The 15,629-nt window shown below is 38.0% G+C and overlaps 1 protein-coding gene across 3 annotated transcripts; it reads left to right on the top strand.

The window, feature by feature from the left end:
• Window positions 1-309: 309 nt before the first annotated feature.
• cbx1a (chromobox homolog 1a (HP1 beta homolog Drosophila)) lies at window positions 310-14,326 on the top strand. 3 transcript variants are annotated; one of them, XM_036589617.1, is made up of 6 exons: window positions 310-506; window positions 5,263-5,353; window positions 7,907-8,078; window positions 9,983-10,157; window positions 10,437-10,528; window positions 12,914-14,326. In XM_036589617.1, exons 2-6 carry the CDS (start codon window positions 5,317-5,319, stop codon window positions 13,056-13,058), a joined length of 621 nt encoding a protein of 206 aa, XP_036445510.1. In that variant the 5' UTR covers window positions 310-506; window positions 5,263-5,316; the 3' UTR covers window positions 13,059-14,326. The 3 variants fall into 3 exon arrangements, with proteins under 3 accessions (XP_036445510.1, XP_036445508.1, XP_036445509.1); XM_036589615.1 differs by having other exon boundaries at window positions 10,434-10,528; XM_036589616.1 differs by lacking the exon at window positions 310-506 and adding an exon at window positions 602-623 and having other exon boundaries at window positions 10,434-10,528.
• The last annotated feature ends 1,303 nt before the right edge of the window (window positions 14,327-15,629 follow it).

The following is a 15,629-nucleotide window of genomic DNA, read 5'->3' as shown; positions in this document are numbered from 1 at the left end:
ATGAACAATTTGGTTGAAGAATTACCCAGCTAGCAAAAAAGTTTCAAACAGCTATTCCCAAAAATCCACACCAAAGCACTCGTAGTCTGTCAAAATTTAACCACTTTCGAAAGAAAAACATCAGAAGAGAGTTTCCCAAGTCTTTAGACTAGGGAAACTCTGTGGCCCCGCTGTAAAAGGGCGAGTTGGCATGTATCAAGCGTTGCATTTTTTTTTCATTTTTGCCAGTCTCGCTTTAAAGTCGTTGCGGCTTGGAACACAGCAAAAACGACAACTCCCATGATTCCATATTCATCAGCGTAAGCACGCTCGGTCAGAATTGGCGGGTCGCAAAGGCTCTGTGTATCTTTTGTCTGAGTGACTAACATTACGGAGACTAGATCTACAAAAACATTGTGCAAAACCTACTTTTTCGCAGATCATTTCAGACTTCTTGCTGCACTTTTAGACGAACTATTTGAACACTCGTTTGGGTGTTGCTGCGTCGTTATTTTATTAATCTAAAGGTAAGTCCCACTCTGTGCTGTTAAAGGCTGAGTAGTGTTTTGGAACAACATCGCGCCAGGAAAGTGATAACCTTTTACTGCATGGCAGCGAAATGTGGACTGCACATTTTTCAGATGGTAAATATCCACTGGTTGAAGCAAAAAATCTGTTGTTCCAGAAATATTTGTAAAAGGTCTTTCAGTTCGTGTCCATACTTTTCAGCTCCGATCCAGGTCAACATGGAGAAGCAGGCGTGTATAGCTAGCAAGCCAAAGACGATGCGTGTAGCCTGCTAGCACTACGGACCGGCTCACTAGCTCTCTTTATGTTTGTGACAACGTGGCCTTTACACGGCGAATTCCTTAAAATATCGCTGAAAGTACACAGCAGCAATTATTTGTACCATTTGAAAGTTTGTAATCACGGTTACCCTGTTTTATTGTCTAGCTAACGTTAGCTAACTCGCCGCAGGGCTAGAAGTAACGTAATGTAGCTAGTAGGTTTAGCTCACTCCGCTATAAAAAGGAAAGAATGCCTCCTGCAGCCATGCTCGTTTTCGAGCAGTGAGCTGTTTTTTTTTTTTGCAGATATAGACGACAGACAATTGCGCTTTATCGTATTTTACACGGTGTGAATTCGTACTGAAGCCAAATTGTTGCGTTTTTTAGCAGCTTTAAGACTTCGTCGTCTTCAGTGTTTTAGCAGTGTGTTATTGCACCGGAAGCCACGTTCTTGCTGATGGTAGAAACTCCTAAGTGGTTTAAGATTATGGCAGTGGTTATGTCAGTTTTTAGTCCGGCGATTATTGATGTCAGAAGTTTATTAGCTTTTGTACAAACAGTTTTTTTCTAAATTTTGACAATGAAACTTAACATGTAAACATCAGAATTGCTGACTTAAATTAACAGGAGGAGCAAAAATAAAGGATGACATGCTGAAATAATATTGCATGTTCGTTTTCATTTCTAACTAGTGGAAATTGAGTAGTTACATGTGTTAATTCAGTACTTCATGTAGAAATAGAAAGCTCCAGGACTTGGTTCTAAATCAGAGCTAAGAACTAGTAAGGATTAAGTTTTACACGTAACAATGCAATTTTAACTATTAAGAACATTTGGTTAAAAGTTCCATTTTTTCCAATTTTCCAATTTCTTTACAGCTGATAGCCAATTTTTATTAGCTGTTTTTTATTAGACAAATTTTGTGAGCCAACATTGCCAGTACTTTCTGTTAGCTAAAGCCATATATATGTAAAATGCAGACTTTTTAGTGTGATAACTCATCACGAAAGCGTTGATTTCTCTTAGAGTTCAGTAAATGCATCAGCAAAAATAACAGTTTCAAATATCGGACAAATCTGGGTCATAGTACCAAAAAAGTGTCTCCCCCCACTCATATTTCTTTCTCTCTCACTCTCCCTCCCCCCCTCTCTCTCACTCCCTCTGTCTCTCTCTTTCCTGAAATGATATTGACAAAAAAAAATAAAAGCTTTAGTTTCCAGCAGTTAATTTTCGATCAGGTTATACGCAGTAATAAAACACAGTATTATTGTGTGCATAAGCAACAGAGGTGTGAGTAATTCTGTTTGGAGAAAGCGAACACCAGACAACACAACAGACAAAACGTATGAGACGGTGTCACTCATTTGTACCATCACTACTAAAATACTTGCTGTTGGAATGTGTGGGTTGCATGTTGTAGTGATGCTGCAAAAGAAACACACGTTTGGAGATAATAAAGATTAGTGAATGATTTTGAAGTTATTTTGGTTACTTTTTTATTGTGTAGTAATTTTACTTCTATGGCTGGAACATAAGACACCAAATTGTGTGTTTGGACTATGCCCTGTATGTGTTTTAAGGGTTGTTCCATTGCTGAAGCTGGCACCTTTTTCATTTATTTGCTGAAAGGATTAGTTCTTTGCAAAGCTAATAGAAACGTGTTTTCATAAATCCAGGGTTAATTTTTCTTTACAGAGGTGCTCTTTTGAATCGGTCTATTGACAGTGGAGCGAAATTAGATGAGAAGTCAGAAGTCACCTTACAACTTTCCAAAGGATAGTTCTACAATTGCTTGACTTTTAAAAAAGGTTTAAAATGTAGGGTTGCACAAATGTCAGAATTAATCATTTTAAAAGTATAATTTATGGTTAAGAGTTGTTCTCTAGCCGGTGGTGCAGTTCTGACCTTATAGATTGAGCAGTAAGTTTATGCCTGTAGAATTTAACACTTTTCTGCTGGTTTCACACCTCACTAGTCGTATAAACCACGCATAAAATGTTTACACTGTCTTTGCATTCACATAAGACAAACACACACATTCAAGTACAGTCCCCTTACTCCTTGAGAGAAGAGCAGTGACCTAGTCTGCCATAGACTTTGTTTGAAATGGCACACGGTACCAGCATACAATGTACTGTTCCAGTAAATACCATGTAGTTAGGAGATACAATGGTAGTAAGTTGTAAGGTGGTATTTAAAAGTGACGCAGGTATTTTAAAATAATGACTGTATTTCAGAATTAGAACGTCAAATTTCTATTCCATCGCCAGTTGCTTGACTTAACTCGCTCATATTTGAATCTAAATTTGTGTCGCTGTTTTTGTTAGCCAGAGGCGAACATGTTCTCTGGTGAGCAGAGATGTTAACGTTGCTAGCCAAGTTAGTGCTAACCAGCTCCTCTTTCCTAGTTAGCAGCACTGTTTAATGTTGAGCAATTGTTAGATAGAGAGTTTGACATTTATTGAACCGTGGCATGAAAATTGTGCAGTATGATCACTCATTTGGTAACCATGTAAACAAACTAAACTTTTTTTGATTTTCAATTGTGAAATATTGAAATAATACAAGACGATGGCACAAAAGGGGCATAAATTCTTTTCCGTCACTTACAATGTTTTTACAGCCCCCCCCTTCTCCTTCCTAGTAATACCATATATCGCTGTAATAGTTAGATACAGTTTGAAGGTAACAACAATGAAACAAATACGTACTGTTTAACCCTAATACATTGAGCAGTTGCACATTGCATTATCAGGTGCAGCACATCATGCTGATGGAATTTTTGACCAGACTGAAACATCGTCTGTTATCTTTGGTGTTCTGGAGGAAGGTAATGAAAGCTCTAGTAATCAGTAAAATAAAGTAATATTTATGTGTGTCCACTATATAGCTGATAGAAAAAGGGCCACATAAACAGCATTTTTAACAGGAAATCTGAGAACTGTTTAATTAGGAGGTAGGATGGCTCTTACTGGGAGTCAGAATTACTCTACTGTGCAAAATGTGATTGTTATAATTAATTGCTATTAAAACTGATTATGCGTTTCCATAAATAGGCAGAGTATCTGCTGGTGAAAGACCTGCAATTTGTCAGGTGGTGTGAATGCCTGTGATTTTTCAAAACATGCCTCCTATCACTGCACTCAAAGGACACACACATTAAAAGTTCACAGGATTTGTTAGTGCATCATTTGATGAGTTGGTTGTTACCAAATATATTTAATTGTGATGCAGCAAGTGTACTCCTGAGTGAAGTACATTAATTGCTGCCTTTTACTGTTAACTCATTGCAGAGGCCAAACTGTGATTAGTAGTCTGTGTGATGATTTGTCTGGTCCTAGTAGGAGTGATTTGGTCTCGCTTAGTGAACTGCTGCGCCTGTGTATACCTGCTGTGTTCTCTCCTAAGAAGTACTTTTGTCATGGTTTATAAATTGCTTGACTGCTTTTTAGATTAGGTACTCATAACTCCTGGCCTTATGTCTCTTTTGGCTTGATGAAATTTAGAGAGAGAGAGATAGAGATACAACATGTATAAGCCTTGCTAAACCCTTCGAGGTGACTATTGAGTAGCGATTAGCTCTGGCTTATGTGTGACTGTGAAAAAGGAGGCTAATGTGTCCTTTCCTTCACAACTCTTAAATAGGTAACCTACCCGTGTAGTACTTCAATGTTTGCAGTCATTACAATTTCCTCAAACACAGTGGTTCTGTTCAGGCTGCAGTTTTTGGGTATTCTGTGGGGATTTCCAGTTTTCACCCCACAACTTTTTTTTTCATCAGATTGTTCCCGCAAAGGAAATTTCTAGCATGAGAGCTGATGGTTTTCACCGTTTTACTTTGCTGATCAGTCACTGTTGAAGAATTACACTGTGTATGACCGTAGAGCTTCTCGATAGTGAAAGTGTCTCAAGTGAAAGGTGTCTTGCCGAATAACCTAGAGATGGATTAACCAGCACACGTCAGCTTCAGTATCCTGCCAAAATGCAGGATTGTGCTTAAAAATGTGTGTAGATAATTGTATCTTCCTCGGTTCAATGATGTTTAGGACTCATTTAGTATGATTGTTAAAAATTAGTATTATAACTTATTGTCTTTTGGTTGTTTTTCGTTTTAATGGCTTTAGTCATGAAATGTCTATTCTGAGTATTGTGTTGGCTACCGGTTCACTCCTTTGTCTAAATAAGTGTTACAGTTTTGCTGCCTTGTTTAAAATGAATTGTTTTTCAGAAGTGTGATTGGTTAAAATGTTCGTTCAGATAAAAGCTCTGCTCATTAAAGAAGTGTCCACATTGTCTGTGGCGAGTTAGCAATTAAACTGTGTGAAAGACTGACAATATAATACGATACACTGTGCTCATGATATTAGTGATAATGCAATGTAATGTTATCAATGACATTTTTTTCCTGCCTTGTTATTCTCTCCCTGTTATCATTTGATTCATGAACCCTGATCCTCCCCCCTCCCCCCCTAATCTGCACTTTCACTCTGTTCAGCTCTTTTGACGTTGACAAGGAACCGGAAGGTTCCGCAGAATCTACTCGACGAACATGAGCCAACCAACAGACACCACCAGTGCCCCCTCAGGTGTCTCATAACTTTCTACTATGCTAATTTTCTTATTCACTGTGTTGTCTTTGTTTGCAGTGTGTTTTGGGTACAGGGTGTTAGTTTCACATAGGGCTGCACAGTAAATTGCATACTGCACTGGTTTTGATTGCTTGCGGTTAAAATTTCCCAGCATTGGTGCAAATGGCCAGTGTTTAGTGATGATATGTCAGTTCATTAATTAGGTCATTAAGTGAGCAGCCACAGTTGGTGCTGTGCATAGAATGACGATTTTCACAGTTCACAATTAGTTCATGGCTTCTGTCTGGTTGTTCCTATTCCAAATCCCATTTCAGCTGTTTTTTATTTCCATGTTGTGATCATGCTGTCGGCTAATTTGGGCTTCGTTGTTGACTGGTGGTGAAAAAGGAGCTGGGCAATGCGTTGCTGTTGGGGGTATTGTGTATACAAGGCCTAAAGATGAACTAAAGAAGAGATTCCTAGGATTTTCCAAAGTTTAACGCGGTTGCTTGTAATTGTTTGAGCTGAATTTGCTGTCTTGCCAGTTCACACACCTAAAATTTTGTATTAGAAGGATTAATTTAAGAATTAATCTAGGCCAGTATGAGACTCTGGGACTTATTTCATTCTTCCTTTTCCACGTTCGCATCTATCTGTTGATCTATCTGTCTGTCCGTCCTTCTGTTGGAGATTTAACAATGAACAAAATGCACTATTCAATTTGATACAATACAGAGGTGTCTTAATTCAGTACATTTTTGGATAGCAAAAATGAGGAGTGGCTGAAAATCTGCCCTATATTAGTATTTTAGTGTTTAGTGTAATAGTTGTGCTTTATAGTGTCCCAATCTAATGCTGTAGCCACAAACATGCTCGCAATGATACAAAGATATAGTACAGTTGATAGGCTGTGATACAGTTAGATACAAGTACTATATACTATGTTGTTACTATCTATCTGTCTATCTGTTTATATATCTGTCTATCCATTTATCTATCTATAAATCAAAAGCTGGAGTAACTGAGTGTCATTAAATGTTTTGCTTTTGATTTGATTGTCTTAATAGAATTGAAACACAGCAAAGAAACTTCTAGGAAAATCTTGATTAGTATTCCTTCATCATCCTCTGCACTCTGTTCTTTCCTTGGTGTGTGGAAATCTCTTCAGTGCTGGGGTTATGTTAGGTTTGCTTTAGTCTTTTTCCTGTTCTGGAATGAACACAAGGGGAGTTTTACACAGCTGATATTTTCTAACAGATTACATATTAGTCATACGATGGAGAGGAAGGTGGGATCTTCAAGTAAAAATAGATATGCTATTCTCGTATTTAAGTGCTGGACACATTTGAGGCCTGCAGTAAGTCTTGCTTGTTTAAACTTGTGTGATTTTGCTGTTGCACTGACATTTCAAATTCAGACTGATTATTTGCTCTAAACTATAACGAAAAAGAACCATTTAGACGGGCTTGATGAAATGGTGTTATGAGGGTACATAGAGAGCTTTTAACACCCTGCATTTAAACTGCACAACAACGTGATTCTCATGCTCTGTGAATTGATACGGTTAGTTTGAAACAGCTTTGCAATCCTCAAAAAGTCTTAATGACTCACATAATCAGGTGAAAAATACCATGTGACATAATGCCTACAATTCAGGAGTTTTTGCAAGAATTCAGTTTAAAGTGTAATTCAAAGGACTTTTGACCATAAGCTCAATTTTTGACCAAATAATGCCTATTATTACAGTTTGAGTGAATTTGCTGATATACATAATTAAGCATAATTAAGCAATTTAGCTTCCTTTATTAAGGTGAGTGTTCTAATGCTCATACTGCGTATAAAGGTATAGTTCTGCAAAAAGTCATATTTGCATAATTTTCCTTTATATATTCCTATGAATACTTTGAATATATCATTTCATAAGTGGAGATCAAATCTCAAGGCAAATCTGAATTATTACAGCATACTAATTATTTTTACATATATTATTAGATGTATTGAGTCTTTTATGAATAGGTTGTAATATTTAAATACACATTGTATAATCGATATTTCTACATAAAAGAACAAAATTTTGCTAATATGGCAAGTGATACTAAACTTTTGAATGGTAGTGTTGTTGGTAAGTAAAATCAAACAGACTTGCTTATGTAGCTTCTTACACAGTGACAAACTCATGTTTATAAACCATAAGTCATTTGAATAGATTACCATATTGTTATGATACGGTGCCTGAAACCACAAAAGCAAGTCAATAGACAACAGATATGTCCTGGCCAATGAGCTACATTTAGGGTAAGGAGAAAATTTTGTTAAATATTGCCACTTTCATTAAGTGGACAGTATTGGAGATTGCTTTGATTGTTGGAGGAGTGTTGCTCCTGTGGATCATTCACCCCTGAATTTCATTACTTGCTTTTTGCTTGAAACCCACCAGAGATGCATCATCAGTTTGTGTTTGCTCTGTGCTTTCCTCAATTCTAAGCTGCACCATTTTTTTTTTTTCCAACTGTTGAAATTTAAAAAAATAAGAACTTTTTAACCATATACACATTGTTTTCCCTCTTATAGAACCCCCTCAAACAGACAAGCTGGCGGCCGTCGGAGGCAAGAAACAGAGCAAGAAGAAGGTGGAGGAGGTGGTGGAGGAGGAAGAGGACGAATATGTGGTGGAGAAAGTTCTGGACAGACGGGTGGTGAAGGGCAGGGTTGAGTACTTGCTCAAATGGAAAGGCTTCACAGAGTGAGTGCAGTAGAAGCATGCTGGGTGAAAGGTCATCCCCTGCATTGGTCACTATTTGCTTCTGAACTTTAGCTGAACATTGCTGTAACCTGCCCTTCAGTTTAGTGATTCAGTGTTTCCTTTGTGACAAAATAAGATTTTGCATTATAGCCTCAAAATATGTTCTTTAGTGAGAGAGCTTAAATAACAACATTTCAGTAACAAAAAGAAAACAAAGTATAATTTATGTAAATGGAAAGGAGCTTTATGTAAATTGAAATTAGCAAAGCTAATGTAAGCAAAGGTAAGATCAGTTTGTAAAGTTTTCTTAATCGCAGAATTGTGTGTTTCGGTAGTGACAGTTCTGAATGTTACTCACTGATTTTCAGACTTTAAAACACATTTACTTCAAAACAATGGGAACTAACTGCTCACCATGGGTAAAGGCCACCCCGTAAAGGACAGGGATGCAGTCTCACTTCCTGCTTTAAAATTCAGGGGTGTGACTAAAATATATATATATATATATTAGGGGTGGGAATCTCTAGGCACCTCACGTTTCGATTACTATTCAGAGGGCTGCGATGCGATTATAAAATGATTATTGATGCATCTCGATGCATCTTTTTTTTCTGTACATGATTTCTACTTTCTTACTGTCTGAGAACTTTGTAGTTTTAAAACAAAGTATTTGTAATGATCCATAATGCATTTACGTCCAATATCTTTTATTAATAAAACAAATGGAAGTGATGTGGCAAGTGAACTGGAAGGCTCTCATTAACTGCTCTTGTTTGCCACTCATCTGTGATAAAATGCGCTGTTACGGTGAAATAAGATCCAAGGGTAATCGATGTCCACGCAGCACATTATATATTCTTTAGGGATTTCATAACTTCGGTTTTGGTCTCGTGATAGATGGGGGTGAAAGACTGCAGGTCACCTAGCAACAAGGTTTCGCCTGTCTAGTAGCGAAAGAAAAAGGAAAAGAGAGAGAAAGACGAACATTTGGACACGAACGGACGCATTTATAAGCAGCGCAGTTGGTTTCCTGGTACGTTAAATCTGCAACGAGAAACTGTCAAACACTAACTAACAAGTTGTGAAGATGAAGATGAAGTTCCACCTTAAATGGCGCCGCTTTTACATTCTGCGCCTCAGTCAGAATTTAAGGTGGAACGGGGAAGTTCAGCAAGAAGCTGGCGAGTGAAAAGCGACTTCAGCCTCGTAAAACAGCGGAACGCTGAGAGACATTTTAACTATTCAACTTTTGAGGAAAAGTTTTCTGGTGGAGTTGGAAGAAAAGCGGCTATAGCTAAAGTTTAAAGCAGAGCAGAGTAAGTCCGCATTTTCGTTTATATTTTTTAGCCTAAACTAGCACATTATCACATACTGGACATAAATGTTGCGGCTCCCAAGCTGGTTTGATTTTTGTTGAAAGGACAAAATGGCTCTTCTTCATTTGTGTTGTGACTCCTGATCTAACCTGGCTTTAATGCAGAGGGAGCCGGTCGGATTTCTCACTCAACCAGTAGTGTTTTTGTTATGTGCTGCCACAGACTGTCCGGGCGCTGCACTTCCGCACTTCCAAGTTCCGCCCTTTGCGTTCCGTCAACATAACGTTATAAATTAAATATTTAGAAAATATAAATAATATGACATTTATGAATCGATTCAGAATCGTCCACGTCTGCATAGTGATGCATCTAAGAATCATTTTTTTCCCGCACCCCTAATATATATAGAAAAATATAGAAAATATATGCCCGGGTGTGTGTGTGTGTGTGTGTGTGAACATATACACACATATATAGACACCAGTTTGAAGTAATTTGGTAGAATGGTCCAGATATACAGTTTTATGAAAAGATTAACACCCCTGGTAAAATTACTTGTTTTTGTTGATGATTTCATATCCTGATCAGTGAGGACAACACATGGGAGCCCGAAGATAACCTCGACTGCCCAGATCTGATAGCAGAGTACCTACAGTCACATAAAAAAGCTGCAGATGGGGATAAAAAAGACGGCAAAAGGAAAGCAGGCGAGTCAGACAATGAGGCAGGCAGTGAAGACAGACCCAAGAAGAGAAAAGATGAGGTAAAACGTTATGCACTTGCACTATGGACACACGTTATGCCTCTTTTTGCACAGTATAATAGGCTTAATCCACATTATGTAAATATCTTTTAGATTTGTGAAACCAATCAAATGTATGTTCTGAAGTTCTACCACTTACTGAGATTTTGTTAGAGCAGCATTCTTTGATTTAAAGGAAGTGGCTCTTTAATTACAGTTGAAGTGCTTAGTTGACACTTAAGAGTTATAAGCCCACAATTGAAGTGCAGTTTGAAAGTTCCTCTCAATTTCCTGCAGCAGGAGAAGCCCAGGGGTTTTGCCCGGGGATTGGATCCTGAGCGCATTATTGGAGCCACAGATTCTAGTGGAGAACTGATGTTCCTTATGAAGTGGTGAGTAAAAATACCTTTCTGCTCAAATTATTATTCAAAATAGACACAAGTGTGGTTTTACACCTGTGTCTAACTCTGTGTTAACTGACCAGGCATGAGGGGGATTCCCCAGTGCAGTCCTTGAGGTGCCCCAAGTCATTGGACGTTTGTATCTTATTATATTACAGTCATAAGGGGGGAAAAAATAGAACCTCAGTATTTTTGGAATTTAGGATTGAGAGGTGAGCAAGCAACAGAATAAAGAACTATTTGGAATAATGCAAAAGTTTATGCAACCGCAGCCTGTAAGGATAATGTAGATCAAAGGTTCCTAATGGTCCTTCACTTCCCTTGTCCTGCACATTTTTGTGTTTACTTGCTCTAACACACGCACTTCAACTAAAAAAGGGCTTGTTAATTAGCTGATAAGTTGAATCAGAGGTGTTGAGAGCAGGTTAAACACTAACATGTGCAGGGCAGGTTGTTCTCCAGGACCAGGGTTGAGAACCACTGATCTAGATCATGGGATGCTAATGCACAAGTGTGTTAGCTAATGAAGGTTGGTGAGAAGACAGCTATTGCTTGCATGTAACTACTATTTACGATAGTCTACGTACCATCTGTAACGAGCTAAATGAAGCCATCCTGATTATTAAAGTTTGAATGCACTAAACAAAACACTGGTGACATAAGACCAAGTGAACATGCACTTAAAAGTAGTATATTGCCCTTAAAGTACAGTACAGTACAGCACAGTGGCATTTCAGTCGTTATTATTCAACTGTCTCACAGATATAGTATTAAATTTTTGAAGGTCCGTCAGAACTATGACAACGTTCCTCAAAAGGTTGGACAAAAATGATTGTTTTTAGAAAGTCCTCTCTTTATAATAAATGTGGGTTCTTAAAACAGATGTCTGCCGCATTTCTTATAAATTAACCTTTTTGATCACGGGATGGTGTGCAACAGGTTTTGAACAGATAGATCAAAAATACCAAGAAGACAATAGTTTTTGCAAATGGCTTATATTTGGATTGTAGTTTAACTCAATGAACTAATACTATGTCTCATTACAAGACTTATTTGTCAACTTTAATTTTTTTTGGTCAGATCTGATCTTGATCAGATCTGATGAACAACAAACCAAGCAGCAGAGCAAGCCTCTGTCGCGAAGATGATTTGCTCTAAACAGCTCTCAGCAGTTCATTGTTAGAGCATGACGAAGGCTAAAAAGGTTCAGATTCATTGCTTTTGCACTGTTTACTGACACTTACTTCAGGTTAGATGTTGCTGCCACGTTAACACTGAATGATGGCTGCAAATAGAATATGTATTTGATCTAGGGCCACGTATGACAGTGGCTCAGATCTGATTTGAGATGCTTGAGTGTCCACACATCTGAATAAATCAGATCTGTGTCACATTAAGGCAAAAGTCACATTTGTGCCACATCAGCCTGGTAATGTGAACATAAGCCTAAAGATTTCCACAGAAATTACCATTGTGTTTTAGGCTATGTTAACATTCCTTTCCAATTCCGATATTTTACTCAGATCTGATCTTTCTAACATGATTGTTCACATTCATGTAGGTAAGTGACTCAAATCTGTCATCATTGTGAACAGACCTGTGTCCTGAAATGACCCGCATGTGCACATCTCAATCAAAAACGTTACATAAATGAGCCATGTGTGTCATGAACAACTAACTAACCAGCAGAACTAGCCTTCATCTTGAAGGTAATTTGCTCTAAAACACACATATGTCAAACACAAGGCCCGCAGGCCAGATCAGGCCTGTGAAAGTATTTTAATACAAATCTGATCTGAGCATTCTCATTAATGTCGCATGGCCATGAATCAGATGTGTGTCCTATTTAGGACCACATATGTAAGTGGCTCAGATCTGATTGAGAAGATGACATTTGTGTGTCCACGCAGCTCTGAAAAAGATCTGTGTCACATTAAGGCAAAAAATTGGACTTGTGCCACTTCCGCCTGGAAATGTGAATGTAGCCTTAGTCTTAGAATGCATCAGAATTTTCATGTTAAAATCACAAAAACAATTTCTCCTAGGATTGTTGTCTGAACTTGTCACCTTTTTCTCATGAAGTTTTATGTCTGAATTATTGTTGTAGTAGTATAGGAACACAGTGCTCTCCGTCGACCTGGAGCTGTCCATTTCCAGTATAAGCTTTAACACGCAAAGGCTAGGTAGTCTGTGTTATAAAGTCAAGACTATGGGTTTTCAGCATACAAATGGATGTGTCTACATTTCAAATTTGAATGTGAATTTGAAGCTGCTCACAGAAGGCCACATGTTCAGTCAAGGATTTGGCTAACATAGTTTAATACACCAGAAAGAACCACATCTTGAGATTTGTCTCTCTGTACCTTTGCCCTGCAGGAAAAATTCGGATGAGGCAGATCTTGTGCCGGCAAAGGAAGCCAACGTGAAGTGCCCGCAGGTCGTCATTTCTTTCTATGAGGAACGTCTAACGTGGCATTCATACCCCACTGAGGAGGAAGAGAAGAAAGATGACAAGAACTAACCAACAGGCAAAAGTGAGATTGCAGGTCAGAAAGGTCAGGGTGGAAAAAAAAGAGAGTGGGTGGTATTGGGGTCAAGATGGCAGTTATAACAAGAAGTGTGAAGACTGGGCAGAAACGTGTTTGCTCTTTTTTAGCTTTCTTGCCATAAACCTTGGACACTTGATACTGTGGAGAACACACAACCATGCAGAGTCATCGGGCGGAGTCATCTGCAGAATTTTCTGAGTTGTGAAGTCCTTAGGGAGATGAAATGTATGTTTGTGTAATAATTGCAGAAACTCTTCTCATTTAATGTTTCTTTTTTTCTGTTGGATTATGGGAATTGTAGTCTGCCAAGGTACCAGATGATACTGAGTGGGTGGTCTCAAAAGTTAGTATTTTTACCTTGATATTGCACGCATTTCCTTTGCTAATGCAAGGGCCGCTTGATGTTCATGCATAAAGATAAATGTTTTCCCCATTTAATTGTCTGGTTTGTCACTTGAGCTGCTCATACTGTTTTTATACATAGATATATATACATATATGCTTTATGTTGAGTTTGTATCAGGGTTTAAGACTGGGCCCCCACTGTATTGTTTCACATGCTATTTACAGGCCTTATTGGAGCTTTTTCAAGAAAGATTCGGTTGTATGAGACCCAGAGAAGCAACTAAATCATCATTCAAAGAGAGTGTGAAGCTGTTCATACAAATACTCATAGCATCAAATATCACCAATGCAATATTTGACCAGAGATGTTCCAGCTTAATCTGAGGTCTGTTTGAAAAATCTTTTGTTTCCTTATGTTTAAACACAGTGATGGCCTTTGTTCTGTTTTGTCTCACAACTATATAGTGAAAAAATCCTTAGTTACTTTAGCATAAATTAACAAGAAATGAAGATCGCACAAGTTCCAGTCAGGAAGCCCTCAGAAGTATGTTGAACATCCATATAATCAGTTTCTCTTGGTGTGCTGTTCCAAGCTGTTTTCTGGAGTACCAAAAATTGGGTAGTAGAATTTTCAGTAGAATTTTTGTCTTGTTTTAGCTGCATTTCAAAGCTTAAAAGGCTGCTAGTCATGTATGCACACAGTGGAATTTCATCAATACATTTAAGGTCATGGATCTATGGAGCTTTGGAAACTACTTTTCCCATAATCATATTGGAAACTACTTTTCCCTGTAATCATATTGTGTTTCCTTTTTGTTTATTGGGCAGCAGAGAGATTTTACAGTTGACAATTATTTTCTTTTAGGTGGCTAGATTTATATAAGGACACCATTTCTGTTTTCCATCTGGAGAAAGCACATGTACAGGTTGTCCTCAGTGATTAAACAGAATGTACTGCACTCTTCACAACACTTTTCAGAAATGGACTGATTTTAATTAAATGCTTCAAGGCTTATTTGTTAAATGTTGACACTGGAGTCAACGTCTGGAAAACATACTAATGGATCAACTTCAGTAACTTAGGCTTTAGCTTTACAGGAAACAAGATGTCAGCAACACATCGATCTTGCTACTTAAAAAATGCTTAACTTCTTAAACAGATGGGTGAGTTTATTTCTTTAGTGTTTGCTTTGAGAGTAGCCTGTTCAAGACTATAGTGCTTATAGTGGTGCTCCATCTTTTCTGTTTGTCTGCTTTTGAGGCGCTCTAGTTTTGTGTGCTTTCATTCAGTTACATGCCACCGTAATCTTATGTCTGTCTTTTCCCTCTTTGTAGATGCTTTCTATCTTTGTGAAGCATGTTTGTCATTGTTTCTGAGGGTATCTTTTTTTTTTAATAAATAAATCCCTGTTTTTATTATGAGTGTTGTCTGTTTTTATTAGATTATAGAAAGATTATTACAAACATAATAGAGGATATTATGTTTGCAAGTTATTTTTACTGTCACCTTTAGCAGGTGAGCTAAATGGGAAGTGTCAAATTAGGTTAATTTTAAAGAGGTGGAAGGTGTTGTATCATGCCACAGCTTTGAAAAAAACAGTCTTTTCCCTCAAAGCCATTTCAGGAAAAAAAACAAGTAAACCTGGACCAATTACGGTAATTTTAAACCGAAGTTCAAGTTAGATGTGAGTGAGTTGAAAAGTGGAAGAAGAGCGAGATGATGAGACAGGACAGACCCAACACGAGAGAAACGCACACAGGTGTCCATAGTGTCAGCTTGTAAAAGCAAAACAAATTTGTCTCAGTGTTTGTAGTTACTTTGCTGAGATAAACATGTTGTAATGTTATCAAATCAAGCACTCTTTCCAGTAGCTCACACGTTTTGGCAGTGCTACTTCCAACCTGGATTTGATGCCAATTGTAGAAGAAAAAAAATCCAACTCAACGGCCTGTGCAATATTGATAGTAGGCTACTCTCTAAAGCAGGGGTGGGTGACAACTCCAGTCCTGGAGGGCCAATGTCCACAGTTTGGTAGCTGCCTTACTCAAACACACCTACTAAACCTGGCAATTAACATACAAGTGGAATCAGGCATTCCAGGACCAGATATGTGCACCCCTGCTCTAAAGCCTACCTCTACAATGTCGCTACTGTTTGACCACTGGTCCATGGAAAGACTGCTTTTGTTCCTATCTAG

Source organism: Colossoma macropomum, unplaced genomic scaffold (assembly GCF_904425465.1).
Source record: "Colossoma macropomum unplaced genomic scaffold, Colossoma_macropomum, whole genome shotgun sequence".
Taxonomy (NCBI): Eukaryota; Metazoa; Chordata; class Actinopteri; order Characiformes; family Serrasalmidae; genus Colossoma; species Colossoma macropomum.
The sequence above is the reverse complement of the archived record's forward strand: the minus strand, read 5'-3'. Positions and strand labels throughout refer to the sequence as shown.